The sequence below is a fragment of the Myripristis murdjan genome, chromosome 4 (assembly GCF_902150065.1).
Source record: "Myripristis murdjan chromosome 4, fMyrMur1.1, whole genome shotgun sequence".
NCBI lineage: Eukaryota > Metazoa > Chordata > Actinopteri > Holocentriformes > Holocentridae > Myripristis > Myripristis murdjan.
In genome coordinates this window covers 4,388,923-4,408,383 of record NC_043983.1, presented here as the reverse complement: position 1 = coordinate 4,408,383, position 19,461 = coordinate 4,388,923, and the positions used below count along the sequence as shown (strand labels likewise).

Sequence of the window (19,461 nt, the reverse complement as noted above, 5' to 3'; positions counted from 1 at the left end):
TTTGATAAGCCTCTTCATAACTTAAGATTATCATAAAGGAATATGAGACATGAGTATAAAGTTGGAGGGATGTCCCTACTCCCCACCACTTCTCTCATGACTGAAAGATGTTCCTAAAGGGGCATATCATGTATCAGTCATTTTGATATTAAATGATATATCCTCACTTTGGTATTTCATTCACATGTATTTATGCAAACTAGTTTAAGAGAGAATTATGTTGTTCACTCACTTTTTTGTAAGAATTTGCAGAAGGAAGCTGTACAGAGAGACAGTTGATAATAGAGTATAAATAACTAGGCTACAATAATCAGACTGAAAACGTGTCGAAAATATGACTGAACAATTTAATTTTTTTCTAAACCTATTTCGAAATCACACGCGACTCCTCTCTTGGTAACATGTATTGCTGTGTTGAATACCAGCCACATTCTCTTCGGAGTGTATCTGGTTATCTGCGCCGGGCCAGTTATTCGCTGCCGAGTGACTCCTCTTGCCAGTAGACAATCCTCGCTGCCACCACGTCCCACTCCTTGGAATGTCGCCTTTTGACCAGTGCTGAACTATGAACCTCGCGCGCTGTCAGCACTTTTGACCCTATTTAAACAGCCAGCGCCTCCACTTCATTCTCTTCTCGGTGGAGAAAGCAGAGCGGTTCGTTAACCAAACAACAATAACAACAACAACAACCACAAGAAAAAACGACAAGATGACCACCACCGCTCAGCCCATATTCTCCAAGGGAGAGGACTGCAAGGCCGACTGGCACGACGCGACCGCCGGCTACAACTCTACAGACACCCACCTGGAGATCATGGGCAAGCCCGTGATGGAGCGCTGGGAGACCCCGTACATGCACTCCCTGGCGACCGTAGCGTCCTCCAAAGGTAACGTCCAGGCAGCCGCTGGCGACGTACCCGTTATCGGACAACTCGGGAATAAACCTCGAATTGTATTGTAGCGAATACCGCATTTATGTCCATAAAGCTCAAAATTGTCCAGCTTTTGTCCATCTCACCCTACCTTTCGCGGGTACTTTGGCGTACTCAGATGCAAGAGACGATGAATGAATGTTGTGTACAGTAGGGCACTCATTTCTCCCTCCTTGGCGTCCGATAATGGACATCAGCGTCATTACGACTGACCAAAGAGCAACTTTGGGATGGTGACAGGCATGCATGTTTTGTGCTACAATAATGCATGCAACAAAACGTAAACAAACTTTATCCCAGCACGTGTGAGTTATAAATAGTGCACTTTGTGTTAGGTTGCATGCACATTGGAGTAGTAGAATTATATATATATATATATATATATATATATATATATATATATATATATAATACATGAAGTTGTACGAATATTTACATATATGTATACATACATACAGATAATTACATACAGATACACACACATAGATAGATAGATAGATATGAAGGTGAGCTGCAACAATTTTTTTTTTTTTTTTTTGCCTTTTTATTGTATTTTAGTGCATCCTAGTGCACATGGAAGTGTGTGAGCAGCATGGTGTTCAGTACTTTATTAGCACTGCAGCAGGTGTAACTTTACCCATGGAAGAAGGCCAAGAAGGCTGCAGCGGGAAAACAGCTTGTGCACTCTCAGCTGCACCAGAGCAGAACGCCTGTTAGAAACTTTTATTAATCCTCAAACACTTCACAGATGCCAGAGGAATGCAAGCTTTCATTTGCACTGTCAGACATTCTGCCCAAAACTGTAAAACAAGTAAATGAATAAACAAATAACTGAAAATCAAATTCTCTAGATAAATGGATAAATAAGTCAAACATACTCAGGAGCACAAAGCTGATAAAAAAACAAAACAAAACAAAACAAAACGTGATTTTAAAATGCATGTGCTTTAAGGTCATATGGCAGAAACTCTTTTTCCAAGTAATTCTTTTTTTGCTGCTAACCATTACATGTAACACTAGTGATGGTGTTACATATAAGACACATCAAAATGCGATTTTGATATGGCTTTTTGTGCTTTAACTGCACTCATTTCAGTGCTCATACATTTTTTCTTATTCTATTTCTCTCCAGTTGTACATGATAGACGAATGAACAAGTTTGAAATATCACACGGTACAATATTTGCTGCTGTAGTGACAGTTGATTGTAGGCCAGTATGCCATTACGAGGGGTCGGGCAACAACAAATGGCCTGAAGTCCTCATCTATTTATATGCTTCTCTGAAAGGCTATGAAACCCTTTGGCCTTTCTATCTAACCACGTGTTACAACCATCTGGTTGCCCCTCCATATTCCTGACAGTTTTATACTAGCAGACAGAGAGAAACCCCAAATCACCAAAACAGAAACCAAAAAATATTATAAGATACATTCTTTTAGTGTATATGGTAATCAAGAGTGATATTTTTGTGAGTAAATTTATAGTGTCATTTTCAGCAGTGACTGTTGATTAGCACAGAGCAACTAATGAGCATATTTCACCACCATGTGGACTTACATAACACCCAGATAACTATACAACCCAACACTCTAGCAGAGGTCAATTTTGCTCAGTTTATCCTTCTCAGATTGATCATAGGATTGCTAGATCTTCCTCACTTGGGCACAAACTCACACGTCATCTTACTTACTACAGACAGCATTAACAGCAACATCAGAGCTGTCCAAGCACATTTAGAGAGAGTGAGAGAGTCGAGCTCTCGCTGTGCAGTTAGAAGGATTCCACAGATTGTGTATTTTCTACGTCTTATATATTTGCTGTTGTTTTGCCCCGGCAGGTGGTCGAGTTCTGGAGATCGGTTTCGGCATGGCCATTGCCGCCACCAAAGTGGAGTCGTTCCCCATCGAGGAGCACTGGATCATCGAGTGCAATGACGGCGTCTTCGCCAGGCTGCAGGAGTGGGCCAAGTCCCAGCCACACAAGGTGATCAGTTTAAAGCGGTCAGACCGATATATCAGCAGTTTGCCGTACACAATACCAGTTTCAGCTGTCAAAAACTCTGTCCACCTGTTCACAATGTCCACTATGTAACTGTGTCAAATGTGAAGGATGCTGATGCTGAATACTATTTGTTTGTTTTTCAGATTGTCCCTCTGAAGGGCCTTTGGGAGGAGGTAGTCCCCACCCTGCCTAACAACCACTTTGATGGTAAGAAATGGACCAGAGAATATTCACTCTTCAAAAATGTACAGCAAACATGTGAGCAGCAGAGATATAGAGCCAGCTACACAGACAGGTAGATGGAGATGTATGCTATTCAGTGGATACTTTTAGTTACACCGTTTACAGCACCATGAATCTCCCCCTGTGGGTATTGTCTAATAAACTGCTTGAAGATACATACAGCCTATTTGTTCTCCGAATCAGTGATTGATTAACTTCACAACATCGTAGCAAGAGCATGACACAAGCTTGACACCTCCCTCTCAAATTATTAGCCCTCTGGGCCACAGCATTACAAAGAAACTATAACTCATTTTAACTCTGGACTTTGACTTGCTGAACATTAATGTGTTCCTCATACTTTACGGCATCATATACATTATAACATTACAATTGCCAACTTAAACTGACAGTCTAACTAACCTCTTAACTTCTGTTTCTACTTAACTTTACTGAAGACAATGTTTGTGTAGTTTTCACTTTACCTCCTACTTCACATATCCAGTCTCACACACTCTCTTGAACCTAGTCACTATTTGACCCTCTGGTCTGTCCATTCCTGTCACTCAGTCTCTGACAAGAGCCCTGGTACCGTGCCTCCACTCCTTCTGGCTGTGTTTGCTTTCATAGTGTCTGTGTTCCTTGTTGCTGCTCCTGGCGGCACAATTTATAGACATCGCTTGTTCCTTCTCACCTCTCCTCCCTTCAGAGAGTTCACTTGGTATAAGCGCTGAGTACAGATACTGGTCCTTTCCATGTCTCGTCCTCGTCCAGTATTATCAGAACTTGATTTCCCAGTTAAAACAGTGACGAGTCGTTCACTCCATTTCTCTGGTTGCCCGTTGTTGCTTGGTCATTTCTGCGTCTAATGAGGGCTCCATCAGACCACTTAGGGACCACATTCCTGTTGAGTGAAGGGAGCGTGGTCCTGAGCTTTCATCCTATTTCAGCTGGGCTTCTACCAGCCAAGGTCATTGGCGTTGCTCTATAGCACATTAATGCCAATAATGGATCCTCTTGTTTAAGGATGCGTTTTTTGGTTTGAACAATTCACTCCATATGTCCATTACCGTGACTGTTGGACTGGATGTGACATGCACAATTGTCTGCATAAGTTGTTCCAGGTCTCATTTTTTGTATTGTAGATCGATATCACTCACTGTCTGATCAGGGATGCCAAATCTTGCAAATGTGGATTTCAGCAAGTGGTAGTTGGCAAGTGCAAGATTTCCCAATAATGTAATAGTCTGATATCACAATGTACTGCTTGCCTTTATACTCACATATGTCTGTGACTATCTTTTGCTGTGGTGTCTCAGGCAGAGGTGTGGGTTGTAGTGGCTCTTGGAGCTTGTTTTTTCTGGCAGAAGTGGCGTATCTCCAGCCTGTGTTTGATATCAGCAGATAGTTTAGGCCTCCGCACAGTTTCCTTTACATGTCCTCTACATTTTGACATGTATGCACTCTACCATTTCTTTCGTCTGGCTGACATTATCATGTCCACTTTGTGCTGTGGTCTTGGCCAGCTGGGAATAACACCATTGAAGTGGCAGGCAATGATTGACTCTGTGGTGTTGTCACTGTCCTTTACTGGGCTGTGTGACAAGGCATCGGCAATGACCTGGTGCATATTCTGCCTTGGCATTGAATCGCATCATCTGCATCAGGAGTCTTTTACATCTCGCAGGGACCATATCCATATCCTTATTGTTTATCAGTGGCACCAGTGGCATATGATCCGTGATAAGCCTAAATGTGTCCATGCCTACCGGATACTTTTGGAACCTCTTACAGGCCCATACTCCTGATAAACATTCCCTCTCAAATTGTGCATACCTGATTTCTGCATCTCTCATTCTCTGAAAACAATATGCAAAAGGCTTCCAGTTTTTGCTGTGCAACTGTAAGAAGACGCTCCCTATCCCATAACTGCTCACATCTCTTGAAACAGCTGTTTGTCTTTGTGGGCCGCAGTAAGGGAAGAAGGGTGACGTGATAAGGGCTTCTTTGAGTCACTAAAACACTTGTCTCTGTGGCTAGTCCCAAGTCCAGGCGGTCTCTCGCTTCAGCAGATCATACAGGGGACCTGCTGCTTTTGCCAAGTCTGTGAGATATTTACTCATGTAATTAATCATGCCCAGAGATTGCTTTACTTTGGGCTCCTGTACCTCGCTGATGGCATTTACTTTACCTGGGTCTGTTCTCACTCCACTGGCATCCACTATGTGGCCAAGGAACTGCAGCTCTGGTTGCCTGAACACACACTTTTCCTTGTTGAGTTTAGACCTGCCTGCCCCATCCTCTCCAATGTGTGTGTGTCATGTGCACTCATGTCCTTCCCATGGACAATGACATCGTTCTACTACACAGCCACTCACTCCAGTTCCTTTTCCTTCCCGTTCATTTTGCACTGGAATGTCTCTGGTGTATCCCAAAAGGCAGGCGTTTGGAAGAAAACCTCGCAAAAGGTGTGATAAAGGTGGTTAGGAGGCGGCTGTCCTCATGCAGTCGAATCTGCCAAAAGCCTGAAGCTGCATCTAGAGACGTGAACAGTGTAGATCCTAACAGCTTGGCCAGCGTCTCCTCTGTCGTTGGCAGTTGATAACTCTCTCTTTTGATGTTCTCATTTAGCTTTTGGAGTCCTGACAGGCACAGACTGTCTTCAGACAAGACATGCCTTTCTGCTGTCTTGCCATATTGCTGCCATTCACACAGCACCTGCAATACCATTCAATTCCTCTGTCGGTATCTCTCAGAATTTCCCAGAAATGTTGTTGATCTTCGTGCCAGAATGCAAAAGCTAAGGAGCTCTTGCATTTTCAGTTGATAATTTGACATTTCTGCTGATTCTTGGTGTATCAGTCTATAGTGTTTTGATTTTCCCTTCTCCATGTGGTCAGACAGTCTGTTTTCACATGGCACAGCTAGTGCATGCCTCTATTTACTGAATTTCACATGGATAATATGGTTATGGAAAATTACTTGTAATGTTACAACTATGTGAAGAACAGAACGATAAAATGCTGCATTTAAACACTGGCTGCCATTGTCACTGCTGCTCTTTGTCTCTGTAGAGCAGCACAGGACAATAGACACATAAGAAGACTGACAGAAAATAACTGTTTGGAGTGCAACTTTATACAGCAAAGCTTACCAAACTGCTCACAATCAAGACAATGAAAAGCCACAGAAACAAGGTCACCCAAGAAAAAGAATGAGGGAAAAGAAACACTTGTGGAAAGTGAAACATCATTTGAAGAATGTAGATTTTTCCCCCCCAGCAGGACATTGTCTGCAGCGCAACGGAGCGACAAAGCAAAGTAATGATTAAAAACTAAGCAACAGTGAACACATCCTGCCTAATTGATGATGTAGGCAACCTTTGGGCCAATCAGGAGCCAGATGCATCCTCCCTTTAAGTTTCATCAAAATTAGAGTGGTGGTGGAGCTCTAGTGGCCTATTTTTTCAATGCTACATCACAGTGTCCGAGTTTTACCTTAAAAATGGTGCCCTTCACTTTAGCAGCCCCATCCAGCCAGTCTGTTTTTAATGCCAGTGTCCACATGACGTGATACCTGAGTATCCACATGCCACAACTGAGTTAAAAATTTTGAACTTTACTCGTAGCAACTCCAACAGGATGTTTGTTTGTCAAAATAAGAAGTGATGGAGCAGATGTAGCCCTCCAAAGTTGAAAAATTTTCCCACTATTGATAGCATCCTCCATCAAACTAATTAGTGTATTTATTTTAAATGCCAGAACACCGTTAAAATATCTCAATGTTTTGTCAAAATCAAACCAGCTGGGTCTGTCACATCTCCCATTAGAATTTAAAATGTTCACCTTTTAAGCTATAGCAACTGAAATTACAAAAAATTATAATTTATAAAGGACATAATACTTCATAAATTACTAATTTGACTATGAAAACCACATCAGTTGCCAAATAATCAAATTACATGCTCATTTCACACATTTGTCCATTAGGTTTTAACAGTCTCCACTTAAATTTTCCCTTGATAATTTTGTTTACTGTAGCTTTAATTTTAGAGAGCACATTAGTCCAATGAGTCTAAAATGTGATGGTATCTGGATTTGTGTAGAAGGTTTCATGTTAAATGCTCTTACAGTGGAGGACTTGGGGTCTTATCATTTTTCAAAAATTTGACCCTTAGCCCTAGTGCCCTCATTAGGCTAATCCGTGTATTTTCTAGACACCCGAACACACCACAGAGGCAACAGTTTCTGTAATTTGAATGAAGTCCATGGAGGAGAAGTTTTGGTAAACTTTTTGGTTGGTGACATTATTAAGTGACCTTGACGTGATCATTTCAGAGAGCCATGAGGAGTCTGTGTTGAAAAAAAAAAAAAAAATAGCATTCTTTAGTGAGAGAAAGCAGCTGAGAGTGCAATCACCGTGATGACCGCCACGCTTGAGAAATTGGAGAGATGGCTTCATGATGTCAAGGACTGATAGGACTGGCTTCAAAGGGTGCATGTTTTGCCAGTGCTGAATCTCTCCTGCCTCCTCCCCATATAGAAAATCTCTGGTTGTACCACCCCACATCCACATGTTGTCAAAATTGAGCTAGAGTTTAAAAGCTCAACTTCAGCTTTATTTATAGCCCTTATCATGGTTTAGTCTCAAAGGGCTGTACAGGTCCAGAGTTTCTAGAAAACAAAATAACAACCCCTGACCTGAATCCTCATGGCAGGTGGGAAAACAACCTCCCAAAGGCCGAAGGAGGAAAAAAAATGAATCTTGTGAAGGACCACAGAGAGAGGGAAGCCCCTTCCAGATCAGCCATAAATAGCATGGATGCAGAGTGGGCAAATTATTAGCACAAATTATACCCAGTAGGTTAAATGAAATGAAATCAGAGAGAATTTCATCAAAACTGATTGTGGCAGATATGACAAACAGAAACAGACAGACAAAGCAGCAGGAGTGTCACGTTTGAGTGATAGACAGAAAGCCTGAGCCACAGTCAAATTACACTGCATAAAAAACAGAAGTGTGTGACTGCATGTTATATGTATGACAAGATACCACTGACACCGTGTGCTTTCCCTCACAGGTATCCTGTACGACACATACCCTCTGTCAGAGGAGACGTGGCACACTCACCAGTTTGACTTCATCAAGGTAGGCAGCTCAAATCTCCAGCGTACACCCTACAAGCAGAAGGGACTTATTTACCAAGTACAGGAAACAGGAACAAACAGGAATTATATCTTGGATCAACACATTTTGGTTAACACACCCAGTCTGTCTTCTCCATGTCACATCACGATAGAACTGATTGAGAATGGGCTCGTTGGTGTGTGTGTGTGTGTGTGTGTGTGTGTGTCTGCAGGGTCATGCTCACAGGCTGCTGAAGCCCGGCGGTGTCCTCACCTACTGCAACCTGACCTCCTGGGGCGAGCTGCTCAAGGGCAAATATGACAACATTGAGAAGATGTTTGAGGTTAGTCACTCCCCCCCAGTATTCAGCTTAAAGGAGCATTTCACAGCAAAACCAAACTTTAGTCATCATCTACTCATTGGTGCGTCACTTCAAACATCAGTGTAGTTTGCATGTCAGTGTACCACACAGCGAGTTAGCAGGCTCCAGCTACTGTACATGTCAGCCTCGTCCAAAACAGCAGGTGTCAGGACTACTATTTCAGTTTTTAAAAATTAGCATAAAATTACTGCAAACGCACCCCATGCAGCATGATGTAACAGTTGTAAAGCCAAACACAAACTTCCAAAGATTGCCACATTATCAGTTAGATTTTATGCACTTGTTCAACATAGTCAGTGCAGGAGGAGGCAGGTGCTGCCTTCAAATGCTGTCAGGAATGGTGTAATTACAGGTAGAACATGCCTGATTGATCTAAGTGGTAAATACAAACAGGAAAGTTCAATTTTACATGATACTCAAGATGCCAAGATTTGACATTCTCATTCTTATGAGCAACTGTGAGGTGTCACACATATACATCTCTTTTCCAACTATAGTCGAGTAATTTTAGGCCAAAATTGGGGTCAACCTAGGACAAATTGCAAGAGAAGCAAACTCAACTGATTTTGTATCCTCAGTTTGTCCTGAGTGAGGGGAAAAAAGTCCCAGGAAATCTCATTGGTGGAAAGTTTTGAAAATCACCTATTTATGACCACAAATTACCAAAAAACACTGTTTTTAACACACAGGGGAAAGGGGTTCAAAATTTTACTTTCAGATATCACTATAAAAATTATCAAGTTGATTACACACACAAAGACAAGAAAAAAAGTCAATTACAAGTTCTTTGAATTATTCTGTTTACTCATGCATATTACACATTATCTGATTTGATATGCGCTAATTGGAATATAAGGAATAAATGCCAGAAGAGACATTTAAACAGTGAATTAAAAGGTTACTATATATACAGTAACCTTTTAATTCACTGTTATGTAGTAACCTTTTAATTCAAGGTTACTATATATATAGTAACCTTTTAATTCACTGTTTAAATGTCTCTTCTGGCATTTATTCCTTATATTCCAATTAGCGCATATCAAATCAGATAATGTGTGATATGCATGTGTAAACAGAATAATTCAAAGAACTTGTAATTGACTTTTTTTCTTGTCTATGTGTGTGTAATCAACTTGTGAATTTTTATAGTGATATCTGAAAGTAAAATTTTGAACCCCTTTCCCCTGTGTGTTAAAAACAGTGTTTTCTGGTAATATGTGGTCATAAATAGGTGATTTTCAAAACTTTCCACCAATGGGATTTCTTGGGACTTTTTTTCCCTCACTCAGGACATACTGAGGATACAAAATCAGTTGAGTTTGCTTCTCTTGCAATTTGTCCTAGGTTTTTTCATAAAATGACTGGACTACTAGTTTTGGAGAAGGCTGATATGGAGCTGCACCAGCTAGTTTGATGCAGGTTATACTGACATATGAACTTCAGCTGTACTTTACTGAGGATAACAAAATTTAAACTTGATTTCTTAGATTTCTTAAACTTGATTAATCTCATATGTAATCTGATATGTTTCCATCTTTTGCTTATTTAATTGTAATATTTTGGAGACATTAACATCAGCACTGCATTTAGGGCTGGACTGATCCCAGTTTGCTGATACTGTCTTTGATTAAAGCTGAATTGACCTCTGATAGACTCTTGGGTTGTATAGTTCTCTGGACGTGATGTGAGTCCACATGGTGGTGAAATATCCTCATTAGCTGCTCTGTGTTCCCCTTTCTATGTTATCTTCCTGTTTGAATTGGAAAGTAGATCTGACAGTACTTTTGCAAATTGTAATTTCATGAAAAAAAATCAGTAAAACACTGATTTCAGAAAAAAAAAAGAAAAAAAATCAGGAGGAAACACTAATTTCTTATATCAGTCATCAACAGGTAACCATGTTTTCCTGACTAAATATAGCATTTTGGAGGGCTTAATTTATTCCATTTTAGACTGGTAGTTTCTGTTGATTTTGCACACTGTATTCATTATCCAGTTAGAGCAGCATTTGCTCTTCTACCTTGTCGGGGCAGGGTGAGCACGGCCTGAATAACCTGCCATGATAAAGCCAAGGTCAGTGATAAAAGTGGAACACGCTTCGCCTGCAGGGCCTGATAAAAGTGCCAGGCCGGCTCACGCTGACCAGCTCTTCCTGTTAATGATTTTCAGGAGACCCAGATGCCTCATCTGCTCCAGGCCGGCTTCAAGAAGGAGAAGATTAGCACCACCACCATGGACATTGTGCCGCCCAGTGAATGCAAATACTACTCCTTTCACAAGATGATCACTCCCACCGTCGTCAAAGAGTAAAGTCTGAAGACGCTGCTGGGACTGCCACGTCCGCCTTTTTTCCCTTTGGTTACTTTTTTTTTACTCTCAAGTGCCTTTGCCCTGCTGACCCTCTCTCCTCAGTCATTGTCGATAAATGTTTCAATAAATCAAGATCCATCCCAACTCTGTTTCCACTCGTATTTATCTTACGCTGATTTTCCCCATACACCTCTTATAACACAATACTCCGTAATTCGATTTCATTTTTTCTGGAGCTGAAACTTTTGGTTGGCATCCAAAAACATCAACTCTGATATTGATCTTGCCCATACAAACTCTTACACAACTCTCAAAAGATGATTATTGTTCACTCTGACAGATACCACGTGAGATTACAGGGCTCTTCCATGAACATTTAGCAGTTTTTTGTGCAGTTTCCAAATGATCAAAACCTGAAATGACTACCTGTTTTGAGATGGCTTCCTAAAAGTTACTGAGCAGAATCTCTCGCCTGAGGATCAAATGATATGTCAGACAAGATCTTTAATAGTAAAGTGGAACGGGAACTACAGAGTACTGTGGCACAGTTCATCAGCAGAATTTTTCATGGGTTTTATACCTGTGACCTTTAATAATTGATTTATCTTGAGTTTTCATTGCGCTGAGAAGCCTGTAACAACCAGACGTTAGGCCGTCAAATATTTCACTGAAACGGAAAGAAAGTACAGTGCACATTTTTAATATATGGTAATGGATTATGTTATAACCTACTATATGGGAATAAGTGACCATGTGGAGAGGATTCAGTGATTAGATGGATGAATGATGCAACACCAGGCGCTGGAGAAACTGGTGTCTGACTCTTGAACAGTGCATTTCTCCCTGAATGACTGCTGGAACTGAGACAGACACCAGAGCCTGGTGTTTATTACTGACCTTTTCAATCACAGAAACATTTTCTACCATCAAACGCCACTGCAGCTAGTGTTTTCATGTGACGTCACACTTTCTACATTTGTCCATTTACCCATCTAATCTATGTATATTCTATCTGAATCCAGAATCTATTTACCGATAAACCATATCAATAAATACATTTCGCAAATAACACATAGTCTGTTTCATGATAACGCATAGTCTGTTTGATATTGAAGCCAGTAACTATTTGACATTGTAACGTTATAGTTTCACTTTATTTTGGTGGGATTTGCACATCCATCATAGAGCAACACCACACTGTTAACTAGCACATACTTGATGCATTTTACATTTTAGGCATTTAATGAAGACTTAATCTAGTGCATGTACAAATAAATGAGTGGGTCAGGGATTAAGTGTCTTGCTCAAGGACACTTGGACATGTGGCCGCTGTGGGAACTGAACCAGAGATCTTTGTTGATCCAGAAAAACTGTAGTTAAAAACATATTTTCGATGCATAATATCAATTCCTTGTAGTTTTACAAGCCTATACATGAACAGAGTAGCTTATAGTAATATCTGATCACACAGAACACCGCTGCAGACTTCACACACACAAAACACACATACAGGATGTGGAGCCATGTTGCTCTTTAACCTGGTGGTGTTTTGGCATTTTTGGCATGACAGCATTTCACTTTCTCATTTTGTATTTGCATAGTTGTCCAATATAGCATGACTGCACTTTGATAACCAGCACACCATGAAAAGCATTTGGCCTCTGCTGATAACCTCTGCTGTCTGTCTGTAAACAGAACGCAGGCCTCACACTAACAGTAATATAACAGGAGTATGAGGCTCAATTGCCCGCCGAGAGGATTTACAACTCAATACATTTGCCTGTTCCTTCCTTTCATATCTACCATGCCTTAGGCCACTGTATGTGTGTGTATGTGTGTGTGTGTGAGAGAGAGAGATCTGGGCATGTGGCTGCAGAAACTGTGGTTCACAACTCACAAGCGCCACTTAGTGGCTGAGACTGGATACTAACAATCATGGTGGCTAAATGACAAAGAGGTAGGGTCTCATTAGTACAAATGCCTTTTCACTTGAGCTTATTATTGACACTGAATAAAAGAACCTCCATCTTGAATTAAGAATCTGATTTTTAAAAAACATTGAGTTTGATATTGAAAATGAGAAAACTTGCAAAAATGACTTTATGCATGGCATTTTTTACTTTTAATGTTACAACAGAATTTGTGGGCATTAAAATCAGACAGTATATCCTGATACAGAAACAGCAACCTGGACAGACTGGACAGACTATCCTGAATGAGCCCAAACAAAGAACAGCTGAATCAACTGTGTACTGAGCAGCACTACTGGGAAATCTCCTTGGTGCTGAGCAGAAAAGAAGTGGGAGCGCACCTCGTGTAAATGACAGTAATGACTTTATTAAAGTTAGTTCCTGCTGCTCTACATGGAGGAGGAGCGGGGCTCCAGGAGACACCCTGAATTATACAACATTTACAAAGCAAAACACACGCATGCTAAATTTTCACTTCCTATACCAGATCGTCATTTTCTTCTCACGCTTGATCTTCTTCTGCAACTGTAGAGTCCCGTACAGGAGCGCCTCTGCAGTGGGGGGACAGCCTGAGGACCAATTAAAAACAACAAAAAAGATTTCTTAAACATTTCTAATTACTAACATTAATGAAGGAAGTACCAGAGCCAGGCTCATGCTGTTGTTCCTGCTGGAGCAGTACGGTGAGCAGTACTCACCCACCACTACCACTGATGACACTAGTACTGCTGCTACTACCGACACTGCTGCTACTAGTAATTATACCTCTGTCACTAGTAATACTTCTGCCAACTCTACTACAACTATTACTGTCTCGAATACTACTAATAAAACACTTGTTATCTCTACAGCTGCCACTCCACTGCCACACTGGGTTTCAGCGTCTTGCTTGCTTACACAGAGCGGAAGCTTGGTGTCACATCCTTTAGTTTATATTATCATAATCTGTACAGTAAATAATCCAATATATACCCTCATTTAAAATAGCTTTGTGGCTTTATTCAGTCACAGAGAGACGGTGAGGTGAGGGAAGCAGGGCCTACCTGGAACATAGATGTCCACCGGGACGATGCGATCGCAGCCTCTGACAACAGCGTAGGAGTAGTGGTAGTAACCTCCTCCGTTGGCGCAGCTAGAGGAACAAAATTATTCACACACTGTTTGGTTGTCCTACCACTAAGATGTGTTTATAGCTTGAGTGTTGGCATGCATAGATGGTGCACAGGTTTTAAGTAATTTGTTGAACTGGCCAGCACATAAAATCCTTAACTCACTTTGTGGCCTGTACCTTTTACTTTTTAACTTTGTCTGTTGTCTGTTCAGCAACAAAACCCCTTCTGCCTCTGCAGTTTCAGGATGCTTTAAAACAACAGCCAATAAGTAAGACAGCATGATCTATCTCATGCTGAGGTTGGTGAAAAGAGGGGTGACAGGTGACTGTCTCACACCCACCTTTATACTGGGGTGGAACTGAACACCAGCTGCCTGTTTTAACCTCTGGTGGGTGAACTGAGCCAGGTATAATGGAAAAAAAAAACAACAACAAAAAAACAGATACATAGTGCTGAATACCAGCTTACCACTAAAAATTGTTGTAGTGTGGAGTTACTCTTTAACATGCTGATTGTCACTCCTGCTGGTTTTCTATTGTGCATGAATGTCTGGTCAGGCACCTCTTCACTTTAAGAGTTAACTTACCTTCCCATGGAAATGACGTATCTTGGCTCTGGCATCTGGTCATACACCTGTTAGAAATGAGGACAGGTTCAGTTCCACTATGTAATGAATGACTAAGAACTAATCCGTCTTTGTGGCTTCTAGGAACATCTCCAATCCTCAGACAGGTTTGTCATAATCCATCCAGCTCTTACATGACTGTACTGTTCCCAGCTGTCACATTCTGCACGAGCAAAGGCTGACAGCAGCCACTCACAACTCAGAGGATCTACGAGCACAGAGCTGCAGTGTGTCCTGAACTTCACCAGTTTATTGAAACTCTCAACAGCTAAACAGTGGTTGAGAAGCTGGTGAGACAGCTGGCTGAACTCACCAGCGTGCAGCTGGCAGCTGATGTCAGTTTCCTGTGTCATGAGGATCACTTATAATCTATGTTAAACAGTGCATTGTTTAGCCAAGAAAAGTTGATTTTAATAACAATGAAAACGCGTTTTCCCCCCAGCTGGTCTGGTGGATTAAAGCACCAACTTTCCCTTTCCCTTTCTCTGCTGTTATATCCTATAATCCCTGCCTCCTCCTACCTTCCGTAGAGCTGGAGCCATCTTATTGGTCAGTGTTCCTGCCACGATCATGACGTCGGCCTGTCGTGGACTGGCTCTGAACACCACGCCGAAGCGGTCCATGTCGTAACGGGGTGCCGCCATGTGCATCATCTCCACCGCACAGCATGCCAGGCCAAATGTCATTGGCCACAGAGAGCTCTGGGGGTTGACAATGGCCAATTACAAGACAAATAACACATAAAATTGTAATATATGATTATCCATGATTACTTGTGCATCCCTGCTTACTGTGGCTTTACATTAGGCCTATTTGATGTATTGATTGATGTAACATTTAAAATAAACTGCATCTAAAAGTGTGCGGGGCTTATAATAGTTTCAATAAAATCAGTTTTTCCTCATATACAAATCTGGTCAGATCATCTGTGTGGAAATCAATTTTTGAATTTCTATCATGTCCAGTTCATGAGTTTTCATGTTGCTGAATAACGCCACCTCTAACTAACTCAACAACTCAACAATAACAACCTCAACAGTGGCTGTGGTGAGAGAGAGGCTGTTTGATCATGATGAAAGTTCAGATTTCCTCTGACAAGCTCATTAAGACTAGCCTTCAAACCTGCAAGTTTATTTTGACTGCAGGATGTTAGCAGAGAGATGGAAACAAAGGCAATGAAACTGGCTATGCTTTTCCTTATGGAAAAAACTGTTCTCTTGTTAGAGGCCTGAAACATTTTCAGGCTTCACAATGAAGTTATTTTGTGCCAAATGACAATGCTCTCACCTGGCCAAACAAACCATACAAAAACTATCAGATGAAAGACTGTAAATTTCAAATAAACTCCTCAGAAGATGCTGTGAATGCACCCTAATCTCTGCTCTACTCACCCTGCGTGCCCAGTTGACCAGGTCATCCAGCTTGGTGATGACATACTCCCCCTTGCTGCTGGCTGCAGCAGCCGGTTTGGCTGCAGCCACCGCTGTGCTCTTCTCTCTGACTGGGACCACACTGGAACCAAGGACAGGAGGGAGGGAACAGTTTTTAATGAGAAGCCTACCATCAGTCATCATAATTACTACATGGCAGTCTTGCCGGTAAACTCACCTCGTGGTGGCATTCTCGCCTTTAGCGCTGTTGTGCAAACTCTTCTGCTGAATGCTGAAAACTACAATGGGCCTGTGTGGTAGAGAGCAGGTCACAGTCAAAAGCAGAACTACGCTTGCAAATTTTGGGGAAAGTTTTATTAGTCAGTACCATTAAGAATCAATCAATCAATCTATTGAAACAGGTAGCCTATACAATCTGAAGGCAGAGTTAAAGTGTCAAAGATTTGAGATATGAATAGACATTTAAGTTAGAGCAGACATATGAAACAAATTTATTGTTATTATTTATTGATATTTATTGATAACAGAAGAAATAGCCTTCATAATACATCAACCATCAATTTATCAATTACCATAAACATCAATAGATCAAATTTTAAGGGTGATTAATAAATAATTAATATTCCAAATGTTAAGTATGGGATGCTAGTGGAATTGGAAATCTGTGCCAGGTTGATAATATTGAGAAACTCGTAGAATATCATAACATCACTTAAAATTCATTTTAGTATAACAAACATATTGCTACTAAGATACTATTTATGTCATGTTCACACTCTGTTGTCATGTGCCCATGAATTGCATTCTCAAGTGCTAATCGGAGTGTGACTCCATGGTTAAATACTAGCATTGTGTATAGACAAAAAGCTAGTTAAGAGCACAGCAAGACGCTAATCACAGGCCAAGTCTGTGTATTCTTTACTGCCAATGATATGAGCAGAGCTTTTCTAAATTTGATGATACCATACAGGATTTATCTGACAATCCCTTCAGCCAAATGGAACTACCAAGGTCTTGCACTGCACTTTCCTTGTTTGAGTGGCAAGCTTCTCTTTAAGCTTGCCCTCCACTTCAATTGAAGAGAAGTGACTGAAACTACAGACCTGAGCCAAGTCAAAGACACACTGAAATGTACATAGACGACAATGTCAAGACAAATTCAGTGGTATGGCTGATGCCTCACAGCAGATATGCTATGAGGTTTCTTAGTGCTTTGATTCTGATACATGACCTACTGAGAACTGGTAAATAGATTTAAATAAACACTCCCATTGTGCATGAAGCTATTGCTCTTTTAGACCCTACAGATAGTTGGGCAGACAGTGGTCTTAATGCAGCCACATGTATGAGAAGAACACTCTATCCCGGCATGGGGGAGCACTGATGTGTTTTCATCTGCAGCATGGCAGCCGGACAGAGGTGGATTAAATTAAGTCTCAAATAGAAGGTACAGGATTAGAAGGTTCTTACCTTGTTGAAAAGCAGCCAAGTGAGGCCAGGCGAGGTGCTGTAAAGGATAAGTATTGGAAAAATAGCATGAAACCTAGAACATTATTAACCAGCGTGGACTACTTAAACGTGAGAAGTATTAATTCAGATCCTTGACCTTCGAGAGATCTTGTTTACCATGCACGCTGAATGTGACATAACTCATTACATGGCTACAGGATGCTGCTACAGCCTGGCAGTGGTAGCAGCTACGCACATAAAGCTCTGACCGGCCTGTGGTCCGTCTCAATAAACTTTAAATCTCACAACTGTATGTGTTCTTGTTTATCGGCAAAAGTGCCTTGTAACATGACTGAGCGTTTCCACCGTCTGAGAATCACGGTGCTCCTCTGCTCACCTCTCACGTTAGTGGAGAGGCTAGCGGCTATCATTTCTAAAAGTTGCAATTTTAATCTATATACTGCTGCTTTGCATATCTAATGTAATGCCGAATTGAAACGTATCTCTTTGTAAATATTAACAGACCTTAATTCGGGGTCTACACAATATTACCTTTGACAAATAAACGAGGTAACTTTTAACTCCCCGAAATTTTAGCGGAGGCTGGTGCGACGCGCTCTCAAACGAGAACGACGAGTCGTCTCTCACAGTGGTTCAGCAACAATACGCTTTGATTTTAGTGGCTACCCTCGTTGTTTGAGAGTGTTTTATGTCGCGAGTGGTGCCCCTTCCATCAGCTGACAGCTGGGTGTAGCTGCAGCTGGAGCCCCGGCTAGCGCCAGATAACCTGGTTAGCTTCCATGCTAACACAGACAGAGCAAGGTCAGTGTGCGCACATAGTAAAGGAGCGGAGTCACAGAACAGAGACAGCAAGAACAGTTGGGAATGTATTGGTATATGCTGAATTTTCAAATATTCTGGATAAAATAATTCACAGCATGCTGTGGGGTTGCTGTACGAACATGGTATTTTAGTCAAAACACCACTTACCAACCAGCGCCGCCATCTTTAGAATTATGGTTACGTGAAAACTCCTTCCGGTGAGTGAGTTTGTGGGGAGGCGCGGCCTGAAGGGGGCGCTGCTGTCCATGAGGCTTCTGGTTACGCTGCGTGCACTTTTAAAAACCCTACATGTATTAAATGCTCACTTTAATTTCCTCTCAAACAGCATCTAGACAGACACGAGACACTAAAACCATCTCCTCACAAACCCAGGAAAATCTCCGTGTGAGAGATAAAATAAAATAAAATGAAACAAGAATCGCTGTGTTCTAACTGAATGAGAATGTTTAAAGGCAATTCATGTCACGTTTTCCAAATTTTAGTTTTTTTGGCTTGTAGAAAGGAAAACATGCATCATATATCAAAAATGAACAACATCTGACAAACTAACATGCCAGCATGGTCCTGTAATCTAAAATATACTCCACAAGAGACTACTTCTGACAAATTCTGAAACATTTTAACCCTCTAAATCCCATGAGATCCCACTTTTCTTAAAACATTGTTACTTTGGCCCACGAAGATGCTATTTTGTTGCTTTGTCTTTATTTGCTTGTGACAGCAGAGAGAGCCAGGGAACCAGTGGAGAGAAGCAGGAGGTGCCGTGCAGCCAGGGGCCCGGGACAGACTCCAACCCATGCAGCTGCAGGAGGCACACAGCCTTCACATGTGCTACCTGCTCCACCAGCTGAGCCACGAGGGTACTCCGAGCAAAACAGCAATTTCAGATATTCTGGAAAAGAAATAAAAGGAATTTTTCTCTCATCCCATCCCTGGGCTCATGGGTTTCAAGGGGATAAATCATCTTATATTCATCACTGGAACAATTCCAAAGCATCTGTCCTTGTGAGGCCTGTGTGTGGAGGTGTGACGGGAGAAAAGGATGGGGATGTTAGCTAAAAGCACCTAGAGATGAAGGTTTGACACTTATTACAAA

At 41.4% G+C, this 19,461-nt stretch overlaps 2 protein-coding genes across 2 annotated transcripts; one reads left to right on the top strand and one right to left on the bottom strand.

Annotated features, from left to right (window-relative positions):
- The first annotated feature begins 510 nt into the window (after positions 1 to 510).
- Positions 511 to 11,113, top strand: gamt (guanidinoacetate N-methyltransferase). The gene is made up of 6 exons (XM_030049732.1): positions 511 to 887; positions 2,771 to 2,916; positions 3,078 to 3,141; positions 8,237 to 8,304; positions 8,516 to 8,626; positions 10,835 to 11,113. Exons 1-6 carry the CDS (start codon positions 710 to 712, stop codon positions 10,973 to 10,975), a joined length of 708 nt encoding a protein of 235 aa, XP_029905592.1. The 5' UTR covers positions 511 to 709; the 3' UTR covers positions 10,976 to 11,113.
- A 997-nt stretch (positions 11,114 to 12,110) lies between these two features.
- On the bottom strand, positions 12,111 to 18,605 carry ndufs7 (NADH:ubiquinone oxidoreductase core subunit S7). The gene is made up of 8 exons (XM_030049670.1): positions 18,513 to 18,605; positions 17,544 to 17,580; positions 16,291 to 16,362; positions 16,074 to 16,194; positions 15,204 to 15,383; positions 14,644 to 14,690; positions 13,989 to 14,077; positions 12,111 to 13,514 (listed from the first exon to the last, which is right to left on the bottom strand). The coding sequence occupies exons 1-8, from the start codon at positions 18,526 to 18,528 to the stop codon at positions 13,417 to 13,419; spliced, it is 660 nt and encodes a 219-aa protein (XP_029905530.1). The 5' UTR covers positions 18,529 to 18,605; the 3' UTR covers positions 12,111 to 13,416.
- Positions 18,606 to 19,461: the final 856 nt, after the last annotated feature.